This window comes from Syngnathus scovelli, chromosome 4, assembly GCF_024217435.2.
Source record: "Syngnathus scovelli strain Florida chromosome 4, RoL_Ssco_1.2, whole genome shotgun sequence".
Lineage (NCBI taxonomy): Eukaryota > Metazoa > Chordata > Actinopteri > Syngnathiformes > Syngnathidae > Syngnathus > Syngnathus scovelli.
The window spans coordinates 19,280,897-19,292,468 of NC_090850.1; the positions used below are offsets into that span (position 1 = coordinate 19,280,897).

At 40.8% G+C, this 11,572-nt stretch overlaps 1 protein-coding gene and 1 long non-coding RNA gene across 2 annotated transcripts; one reads left to right on the forward strand and one right to left on the reverse strand.

Moving 5' to 3' along the window:
• Window positions 1-2,575: 2,575 nt before the first annotated feature.
• Window positions 2,576-5,428, reverse strand: irx5a (iroquois homeobox 5a). Its single transcript, XM_049717370.2, has 3 exons — window positions 4,825-5,428; window positions 3,949-4,381; window positions 2,576-3,563 (listed from the first exon to the last, which is right to left on the reverse strand). The coding sequence occupies exons 1-3, from the start codon at window positions 5,119-5,121 to the stop codon at window positions 2,878-2,880; spliced, it is 1,416 nt and encodes a 471-aa protein (XP_049573327.1). The 5' UTR covers window positions 5,122-5,428; the 3' UTR covers window positions 2,576-2,877.
• Window positions 5,429-5,507: 79 nt separating this feature from the next.
• LOC125966871 (uncharacterized) lies at window positions 5,508-11,240 on the forward strand. The gene is made up of 2 exons (XR_007480556.2): window positions 5,508-6,964; window positions 7,542-11,240. It is a non-coding gene; the product is annotated as an uncharacterized lncRNA (long non-coding RNA).
• Window positions 11,241-11,572: the final 332 nt, after the last annotated feature.

An 11,572-nucleotide genomic window follows, 5' to 3' on the forward strand; every position in this document is an offset into this window, starting at 1 on the left:
CATTTCGCCTGCATTTCACCCCAGCGTGCATGCTTGCGTTCGCCTTTTGTCATAGTTACAAACACGGCCGGCCCATCAACAGGTTCCATGGTTGCTTTAAAAGGCAAGGAAGTACATTTGGTGATTTTTAAATTAAGCCTAAATGGACGCAAATTAAGGCTGTGTGATTTAATCATGGAGGAAAAGGCAATGAAAGTGATAAAATAATAAAGACCAAAAGGTTATGGGTGAGCTGCCATTTTGGTGAAATTAGCGGGGTACACCCGCGATTGGTCAGCCATCAATCAGAGGGCACATACGAACAACCACTAACATTCACAACGATGGAAAAGGGAAAGTTTTCAATGAACCTACTGTGTATATTTGTGGCACGTGGGAGAAAACCCAACTAAGCACATGCAAACTGAAGGCCACAGGCAAGATTTGAACACTGAGAAGCAAGCAAACCGCCACAATTATAAATTATAATGAAGTAAAAAGAAATAGTGTCACACTAATTTTCCGAGGTTACAATTTTCACTTGCCAATCATTTTGATGAGTGCTGTATATAAAGGGTTAATTTTACTCAAATAGTGAACCATTGTGAATTATTGGTGGCATTTAAAACATGTTAACACAGTTCATAGATGGTGTTATAGTAATAAAGTGTGCACTTCAAAGATAATAACACCAGCTAATAAGACTTAAGGCTATACGAGGGCAACATTTAACATTCCACTTCTTGGATCCCCCCCCTTTTTTTTTTCATTATGAATGTCAATCCATATACTAACATTTCATCTTTTTTTTAACCTTCACTTTAATTTAAAGAGTGACTATATTGGTTTGATTTTTATTATATTCTACAGCTGGGGAATATATTTTAGGTGTAAAAAAATGAATTCAAATTATTAATAAATGTACACTCTGCACTGAATCTGCACAAAACGAGAAAAGGGGAAATTTGCACTGACTAATTATAATCATGCATATTTTGCGCACACGTTCACGCCAACCAATTTGACATGTAAACGTCACGCTGTCTCCCTCCACCCCTCTCGTCATGTGATTTACACCTCATAGAGGGCGTGGAGATAACCCTCTGCGAAGCACAATTTGTCACAGAAAAAAAAAAAAAAGCAGCAGTTTCGGCCCTCCAATAATAAAAACGGTAGGTAATCATAACCATAATAATGATGACAATAAATTAGAGCACATGACACAGAGCAGTTGAAGCCCCTGGGAATAGACAGAAGAATACACACATCATTACGCGTTGGTGAGTGTGTGCGCGCGCATGCGAGCCAATCTATGACATGTTAAAAGCCTGGAGGGAATTTCAATCAAATATATATATATATTTTTTTATAATGATGAGCATAATACTGGTTGCATCCTTTAAATATTTACAGACATAACGAATTTATTAACGGGTGCGTTCGTGCGCAAGGCCTTGCGCTGAGGCTATGCCTGCACAAAAACAAGAATTAAAATAAGTAAATAATTTCTTTAAATTTTCTTCTTAGAGTTGTCTCAATCCATGTAATAATCGTTAAGATTATTATGATCATAGGAGAACTTTTAGTCCCATGCATGGCATTGTGACCAAAATCTTATGAGAAATCAGATCAGTGAGCATCTACGATTATAACTTCAAAAATTAAATGCGTTTTGCTTTTTCCTTGTCCTTTTTTGGGGGTGGGGGTTTTTAACAACAAATGTATATTTTAATTACTTTTTTATGTTGTTTGGTATTTATTTGCTCAATCATATAGTCATTATTAAAATTATGGACATTCGAAATTATTGAAATTATTGTCATCATTCATAAATGATATAAGATACTATTGTCCCGACAACGTTATCACAATGATAATAATAATAAAATTATTATTATCATTGCAATAATATTGATTATTATTATTATAACATTACTGTGTGTAAGCCCAATGTCATAGCAAGCAGCACCAACAGAACCAGAACCAGAGGGACCTCCTGTTGTGAAATCAGGGGCAAGTGTGACACCTACCTGCAGGAGTTGGAAGAGTTTCCACGACACGCGTGACAAACAAGAACCCACCCACCTATTTTTTCCTTTCAGTGTGTGTGTGTGTTTGTGTGTGCGTGTGTGCATGCATGTGTGTGTCCAAACAGCCATTAAAAATAGCGAGTGTGTCCCTCGCCTTGCATTAATGGAGCCACTATTCACGGTTTCACTCTCTCTCTCTCTCTCTCTCTCTCTCTCTCTCTCTCTCTCTCTCTCTTAAAACAGCCTCCCTTTGCAATAGTAATGAGGTCTAAATTCGGCATAAAATCGAGCTCATTACCTTGGCCCGCCACCTGATTGCACCGCGTAAAACACGCGAGGTAATTGGCTTTAAACGGTTTATTATTTTGGAAACTTTTAATAAGAATAAATGTGATTCGTTTGATGTGATTAAAGAAATCGTGACCAAAGCGCAGTCTTTAAATGTTATTTTTATCTCTAAATTAGGTCTCTCTCTGGTACCCCCTCAAGTGCAATAGAATTTGACGCTCTCGTCAGGTGCACCCCCCCCCCTTTTTTTTTATAGAAACACATTTGCACCCACAAAATAACTGCTGCACAAATATATTTATATAGTTTTTCCTCTCTCCATAATTTACTTCAAAGATAGCGTGTCGTCCATTTTTTTTAAATACAAAAAAATGCTACATTAAATATACATGTTTAATACAAATAACTTCGGCTGCAGCCTTAAGACCATTCTCGTTTACACTCGTTGAGAAACTAAACAGTTTTTCTTCAATGAATGGGAGCGAATATAATGTTCAGACGTAACTGTTTTTTTTTTCCTTTTGTTCTGTGTTTTTTTGGGGGGAAATAAATTAAAAAGAAGAAAAAAAATTGGGAGCTGTTAAATGTTTGACATACCTTTCTTCAGTTCGTAAGGAGGGTCTTTACAAAGCTCTACCTGCGTTTGGCCTCTCACTCTGTGGCTCTCCCTCACCAAAGCCTCAGCCCTACTTAATACAGTCTGGTTTAATCCATTGAAGTGCGCCGTGGAGGAGGGAGTGCTGCTGGGGCCGGAGCCGTGGAGGTGTCCGAAAGTGGCCCCGTGGTAGTTCGTGTAGCCCGGGTAGAAGGGCGACGCGTAATAAAGGGGCCGCGAAAGAACGCCGGGGGAGGATCGGGAAGGGGAGCCTGACGCGGGCCCCATGACGACCGAGCAAGGCTGCTGCTCGCTCCGCTGCAGTTGCTGCGCGTCTCCGCTGCTTTTGCTGCGATCCGACGAGGTGGCGATTTCAGCAAGGGACCACAGTTTGGGTTTGGGGGCCGAAGGGGGCGAGTGGATGACGGAGGTGGGCGCGTGGCTTAGGTCCGACGAAGGAGCCCCCGCCGCGCGTGGGGACGAAGTGGTAGGCTTGCCGCCGCAGGCGGAAGAGGAAGAAGAATCCAACAACAAGTCAGTAGTCCGCTCCTGCGGGTCCTCCGGTTCTTTAGACTCGGAGTCGCTCAAGAGGGGGTCCGCGTCCTTGGGGTGCAGGGGGTCCTCCTTGAAGCGATCGCAGCCTACGTCCCCTGGGTGCAGTGCTTTGGCATCTGCGAGGGCATGACGCAAACAACCTTCAGATGCGTAATAAAAATCATTTAAATATTCAGTCTAAGCTATTTAAAAAACGACTAAACAAACGACAATAATCATAATTCTGCTTTTAATGAGGCCAATCCACCGTTATTATGCATTTGGAGATAAATGGCGTGCTAAACACTTTGCATGAGCAGCACTTTCATGCGCTGGCAAGTCAAACGAGGGCAGTTCAAGGTGATTATTATTTAAAGCGATTGTCCCATTATAAATAATACACTGCCATTAACCAGCAATCAATTTTGCACCCTGAGTAGAAACGACTGCGATGAAAAATTGATGTTTTTTTTTTTTCTCCCCCCCTCTCTCTCTCCCACTGCGTGCATGTGCACCACCAACCTGCTTCAGTATCCGAGGATTCTTGAGTCTTGTCTCCGGTGGGTTTGAAGTTGTTATTATTATTTGGGGTCACGTCGTCGTCGTCGTTCTTCTCCAGGTCGATGTTCTCGTCCTCCTCCTCGTCCTCGCTGCGATTGCGCGGCGTCCACGTCATCTTGTTCTCCTTCTTGAGCCTCCTCCGGGCGTTGGCGAACCAGGTGGAGACCTGGGTCAGTGTCATCTTGGTGATGATGGCCAGCATGATCTTTTCACCCTTGGTCGGGTACGGGTTCTTGCGGTGCTCGTTGAGCCAGGCCTTGAGCGTGGCGGTGGCGTCACGCGTGGCGTTTTTGCGGTAGGCCGGGTCGCCGTACGGGTAAGAGCCCAGGGGCGCTGCGTACGGGTGGTACCCGATTGAGCCGGCCATACCCGTCGAATGGTCGTAGGGGGAACTCTGCATAGCACAATGCAGAAATATTCATGCACTCCCTTAATGCGCTATAACGCTGTTTTGAATGACTTTAATATTCGTTTGATATGGTTTTATTTGTGTTTTTAAAAAAATCAATATGGAAACTATGGTCTTCTCAAAAACTATATGACGTGTCAGCTTTTATTTTTAAGCAAGCCAACATGCTGGGTGAACGCTAAAAAAAAGGCAAAATAATAAAAAATAAACAATTTTCTTGTGCAAGAAAATTTTAGAATAAAAAAATGAACATAATGATGCTAATTAATGCATGCATCCCCTTCGCCCATTAAAAAGCACTAATCAACGCCCTCCCTCCAAAAATACACCACACGTTTAAATGACAACTTTTCTCTATGATGACTTCCTAATCGATCACTTCCAATTGAAACTTTTTTTGTTTTGAAAGATAAAAATCGTGTACTCACCACGTACGAGGTAAAAGTAGCCGCCGCAGCCGCCGCCGCGTCTGCGCCGTACGGCAAGTGGTGCGAGTTGTAGCCGGGCGAAGCGCCGCTGAAGGCGGCTGCGGCTGCAGCGGCGGCGGCCGCCGCGGAGGAGGCAGTGGTGGATCCGGCGTAGGGTGCGAAGGCAGAGCCTGACGACGAGCGGCCGATCTCCTCCGTCCTGGGTCCCGAGATGACGCTGGTGCCGTAGGCTGCCGGGCACGAGTAGAGGGCCAGGGAGGCGGACGGCTGGTACAAGTAGCCCTGAGGGTACGCCATAGCTACGGCAAGTTTAACACTGTCTCCCCTCCACTTTTGAGCTTTTTTTCCTTGCTTGTTTCCCCCCCTCCTCAGCCTCTCATGGGCGCATAGAGACAGCCGTGTGTGGAGACCTGCTGCCTCCTTCTCCTGCTCCTCCCCCTGAAAAAAATCTCCAGTTGTCTCTTTTTCTTTTTGGGTGAAAGTTCTTGCAGATCCTCTCTTCTGGTGTCCGCGTAGCTATTTTGCTTTCGGCCGTCAAGCAGACTTTTTAGGGGGGCTTCGCCTGCCCTGCATGGGAAAATCTAGTCGCGTATGCCAAGATGCTAAGTTGGAAATTGAGGAGCCTACTTCGCTGCACAGCACGCTCCTCCTCCCCGTGCTCCTCCGCCTCCCTCCTCTTGAGGGGTGTAGTCACTGCAAAGTGGAGTGAGCGCTCGCACAAAGCCCCCCCCCCCCTCTCTCTCTCTCTCTCTCTCTCTCTCTCTCTCTCTCTCTCTCTCTCTCTCTCTCTCTCTCGCTCTTCAACATCTCTCGCGTTAACTAACATTATTTCATTTCTCACTTATATATATATATATATATTTATTGGTCTTCACACGCTCCCTCCCCAAGTGGAACAATGCAACGGCTCATTTCTGATGGCGACATCACACCAGTCTTGGCAACTTTTTTGTTTCCTCTTCCATACATATATATTTTTTTCTGCACACTCCACTCGACTGCTTTCGAGAGAGTCACAACCAGGATTTATTTTTTTAATGTACTTTAATATTTTTGTGATCCACTCTTTATCTGATTCGTTTTTGTACTTTACGTGTTTTTGCGCGTAGAAAAACAGCTTGAGATTCTGCAACGATGCGTATTCAGGTGGATTTTTAAAAAATATATCTTATTGTATTTGTGCGCGGTGTTATTGCCTGTGCTCAAGTGGAAGTACAAGCGTGCGCCTTCGTGAGTGTGATCGTGTGGCAGTAATTACCAAAGTGTGTGTCAGGGTGTGTGAGAGCGGTGCGTCGCATTTAAACAGATTGCGCACATTCGTTAGGGTCCATTTATGCTTTAAAACAAAATAGCCTATTTGATTTTTTCTACAATTTTATTTTCAATTGTTATATATCTGCCTGTTACTTTGGAAATTCTATGCTACGTATTGTTAGATTTATTCTTATTTTATTTGTTAAATTTTCTTGATTATTACACATTCATTTTTCATTATTATCATTCCGTTTATTTTTAAATAGTTTATTGTTTATCAGATTGGCCACACAACTAATTTGGCAAAGAGAAACAGTATATGCATCTTAATATACTTTATTAAAAAATCTTGTGCATTAATCAGATTTACTTGATTTAGCGCGTACGAATGGTGTAAAAAATATTTGTTTCGGAGGGTGGACTGTATTATCATTAATATAATATGATCATATATTATGATTCAAAGCAGTGTATTTTCTCCGCGTGTGTGGATTGCCTCTGCCGTCTAGTTCAAGTCCCCGTTAAGCCGAAAGGGATCGCTGTAGGCGCTGCTAAAGAGTGTGTGCGCTCGACTGGTGATCACGTGGTAAAAAAAAAAATCTACAGCGCAAATAAAGGGGGGAAAAGAGTGATGACGCAGGAACAGAGAGGAATGGAGGCAGCCTTTTCAAAAAGAAGGGAAAAGCGGAGAGAGGAGCAGGGGAGGGCTAAACAAAAGCGAGTGGAGCGCCTAATGATCAGATGACAGCGCGGCACAGCAGCATGATGCTGACACCAATACAAGACTCATCGGAATAGGACCTTTTATTTAGTTAGTTTTATTGCATACATGCTAATTGCATTAATCATACAGTGGGGAGTCATTGTGACAACTGCACACACACAGGTGAGTGTGTATTTTTGTTCTCTAAATTGATAGCTGATATGTTTGAGTAGTCTATATTTAATCCATTACTTTGTGCACCCTTGAAAACTTTTTTCTTGCATCAGAAGCCAATATGAATGTGATTTTTTTTTTAAGTGGTGCACAAAAAAAATGCTTGAAGTATTCATGGGATTTTGTCCTAAACCGATTAGTTGACACCAATTTTTCTTTGATGTATTAGCTGAGGGCTTTTTGCCATTTGGAAGTCAATTGAAATTCAAAACAGTTCCCCTCAGCCCCCCCCCCACCCCCCTCCCTTAAATGCCCCTCCCTCAATCCAAAATAATGCTTTGGGGGATCTAAATTGATGTGACTTATTTTTGCCTTGAATACTTATTTGTATTATCTTTATCATTAATTATTTGACCATTGAAATGCTAGAGGGAGGATTAATATTATTCAATGATTATATATATATAAATATATAAAATCAGATCTATGAAGATGAATTTGACTCACACATACTGTTTTGTGAATTACAATGAAAGAGTGTGCTTTTCTGATCTCCTTTTCCTTTCCTTTACTGACCTGGATGAAGATGTATGGCGTTCATCAGATGGCGCCGCCCACCCTCATGGGGCTGAATGGCAGACTGCTGGATGCACTAAGTGATGAAATGATGACCCCATTATGAGAAGCGGCTCCAAAATTAGGGGGTATCGGCCAAAGATTGCAGACCGCCGCCATCCTCCTCCTCCTCCTTTTGCTCGCCCTGCTGCACACACGATGATTGATTCACTTGAGATGGATCACAGGAAGCAGCTATTGATTTTTCTTCTCCCTGCCTATAGTGTTTTATGAAGAAAATACTTATTTACACTTGGGCGTTATCCAGACTTACTCAATATCCACTTTTTAGGGGGAGGATAAAGGATCTAATTGTCCTTGCTCGGTAACGTGACAAATGACCTGTAATATTATTTCGGTAGGGAGTCAATAGGTGGGCTGACTAAATGAATATTGATTGGTTATAATGAAGCCCAAGTGTGAATGGGAGCGCCTTCCCGGGGCCTTGCAGTCAGCATTCATATGTGATGATGCCAGACGTACACGACAGAGACAAAATACAGTCAAACAAGGGACGTTTTGCAAAATAATTATTTTGTAATTGTGAAAATAAAATAATCATATTGTACCCATCATAAAAGCTTTGCTAGCTGTAAAATCAATATTTTACCATGTATATGATACGTGTAAAAATAAAGCTACACTAAAACCAAACCAAAATATGGCACCACATAGCAGCAGTACCCTAAAAATTTATTTTTTGTTTTATAATAAATTCAAAAGTAGGTTAATGGTATTGTTGCCAGCAAGTCAATAATCTTAATGGTGATTTTTTACATTCTTAACTGTCATACAAATGAAAAAACAAGTTAACCATCGTTTAGCAAGACTCAAGTGCCAACTAAAATTATGTGATTCAGTCATGATGGAAATGTAGTTTCCACAAAATTTTCAGTAAGAAATTTCTGAAGGTGAGCCAGCATTCTGCACTGTATATTTAACTTTCTTAACTTGCATACAAGTGTAAAAAAAAAGTTAAAAGCTGTGTTGTGAAACATAAAATGTGTTGATTATATGTGTGTGAATGTGTCCATGGATGTGAATTGTTGTTCGAGATGCGAACAACCGCCGCACTGCACACATTTGCACCAACTGGAATCGGAAAAAAGGAGAGTAGCGCTCAGCTTGCACATATACTGTATGTGAGGCATAATGAAATTTGACGAGGTTGGTGATAGATCACAGCCCAGGTAATGTAAACACATTAATCCCTCAGGGTTCACCCACTCTTTAGCCCTCCCCACCCCAGACCCCCGATCTTCCCCTCTCTACTCCATGCTCATCATCTTCCCTAAATGTGTTATTGGAGCACAAAACCAGAAGCAGCCTTAATCTGTCAACATGGCCTTTAATTGGACCACCGGAAGAAAAAAAAAAGAAAAGAAAATCGGTGCCACTCCTAAGTGCACACATGCCATACGAAGGAAGTTCATCTGGCGAGAGCTCGGGAGGCATAATTAAAAGTAGCTTTTAATAGGCTTGTAATGCAGAGCTGACTTTAAGTAGAGGGCAGACATGTGAGGGGGCTTGTAAACGATATGCCACCACCATCTGACATCATGCCACCCCCCACCACCACTACGGTCACCAAAAACAAGGCTGGGAAAAACCTTCACACATTCCATTTTTGTCATTTAAACAGGCCACTGACACCTTCAAGAGTATTTCTAATTTTGTTCTTTTGTCTGTTGTGTTCAAGGTAGAACTCTGGCATCACCCCGCCACCCTTTCTCCTATCTTGGATGTGGCGAGATGTCGTCACTGGGACCCAATTGAACGTTTTCAAATTACATCTTCATCATCATCATTTTTTTTAAAGTTGCATTTTAAATTTAATTTAGCTGTCACAAATAAATTGTTTAAATTTAATTTAATTTAGATACAGTAAAATGTTAAAAAAATCTCAAAACTCAAAAGGGAGTTTTATGGAACATGAGTTGCAGAATATTTTGTTTAAATTCAGAATTGATTTTTATTATTTTAAACTGTGGTTTGCTGGGCTTGGAGGAGGTGTGGTGTCACGTTCTCTTTTGCATTCCACAGCAGCCGCATTGTTGTTGTTTATTTTGCTCAGGACACTCTTTGATACGGTGTCGTCTTACTATTTTGCTTGCTGCCAGCTGTGTTTCATAATGCCATTAGAAATTCAAATAGGCACGCTTTTCATTCTCCTGAGTCAGCAACTTTCATTAACTCCTTGTGGTGCTAAAACTATAATCCCTCAAAACTTTGAACAAAACAAAACAATTCACAAACAATGCCTTTTCAACGGTGCCTGACTGCTGGCAAAAATGTCAACATGGTGCCCCATTTTAGTTTTAACAGTAATTGAGGCACAAAATATGATCCATAACACTTTAATATTAGTTTAAAGACATTTTGGAGAAAGACGGCACTTAACATGTGTGTGTGTGTATGTGTGTCCATGTCATGAAGACCAGGCTAAACTTGGCACATCACCCACATACAAAGATGCATCACTTACCACACAGTTCCTTGACACCAATTATTACTTTCCTATTATCCAGGGCTTTGGCGCCATCTTGTGGATTCTTGGATTATTACAGAAAGGTCTGTAGGTTGGTAGGTAACAACCAATCATCGCACCAAAACATACCGCTGAATGTTATTCTAAATTTTTAATTTATTAATCTTTCACCGCTTGATAGTTTACCGTCTTTGCCATAAACTTTCAATTCCGAGAGCTAATTGCGGATGTAAGTGAATATTTAAAAGTCAAACATGTCGAAAATGTCAGATGAATTTGGACAAGGCGCAGATGTTCCTCTCATGCGTTGCCAAGTCTTCCTCGAAAGAGTGAAAATTGTTTTTGTCCGACATCCAAACCAGAAAATTCCTGACACCTGGTGCATATTTAGTTGGTGTTTTAAGATATTTCCCCTAACTTTTCATGTCTCTTTCCACTCAGCTGTGCCACTCAAAGATTTACAATCCCAAATACACTGGAACCTCAAAAGTGGTATTATTTGGAGTACAGTGGGGTTAGCTGGGTAAAGTCAATCAAAAGTCAATCAAAATTTGGAATTCATAACATGATTATCGTGTGAGAGTTAGTCAGCTCACTGAGTATCTGAAGCAGGGGTGTCAATCTCATTTGGGTCACCACATTTAAGTTCCTTAGGTGGCTGTTGTGACAGTGAAACCATAAAGATGTGTAATCACATTATTGCAAATCCACAACAAATTGATTTGCTTGCACTATTTTGACAGATTAAAAGTGAAGACAATTTAGCAACAAATTTGAGCAATAGACTTATGCTTTAGTGGGCCACAAAAAATGATGTAATGGGCCATATATGACCCCCGGGCCACAAGTTTAAGACCTGTGAGCTGAATGATGATGATTATTATTAATTTGCAATTCTGATGGAGTGTAGTTGTCCTAATCATTTGCCTACTCCTCTCTTCATATACTTTTTCAAAGAGGTATGAATGCTTAAATGACATGACATTCAACCTTCGAATCAAACGCTTCTTGTAAGTCTCAGGACCGATTTTGATGGCCTACGTAATTATTGGCAGCTGTTTCAAAGGCAGCAAGCTCAAGAAAAATATGAAGACTTGTTTTGTTGTTTCTGTAATCAAGTGCATGCAATGTCGACATGAATTTGGAACATCAAATAAACAGCTGCTACACGGATAAACTAAAGGATTTATGCTCTTCTTCGCAATCATTTCATCTCAATCTATTATCAACTTGAATTTACCACTGTGTGCCATTACATCGGACGTACAGTAATAGGGTACATACTAATAAAATAACTATATAAATAAAATATAAATAAATACAAATACAATTAATTGATTAATTTTAGTATTTTTAACTAAATAATACATACACTTAAATAATTTTGTTTATTAATAAATACGTAAATGTGTATATAAAGGCCTATAGATTAGTCATTCGACGATACTTCACCTTTTTTGTTTGCTAATTGTATTTCCAAGTAAAAAGCTTGGTGGAACTTAAATATTGTGATA

Excerpts from the sequence above, each read along its gene's own strand:
- irx5a (XM_049717370.2), bottom strand. The coding sequence starts at position 5,121 with ATGGCGTACCCTCAGGGCTACTTGTACCAGCCGTCCGCCTCCCTGGCC. Across the intron at positions 4,382-4,824 it reads CTACTTTTACCTCGTACGTG|AGTTCCCCCTACGACCATTC; the intron begins GTGAGTACACGA and ends TGTGCTATGCAG. Across the intron at positions 3,564-3,948 it reads ATCCTCGGATACTGAAGCAG|ATGCCAAAGCACTGCACCCA; the intron begins GTTGGTGGTGCA and ends ATGCCCTCGCAG.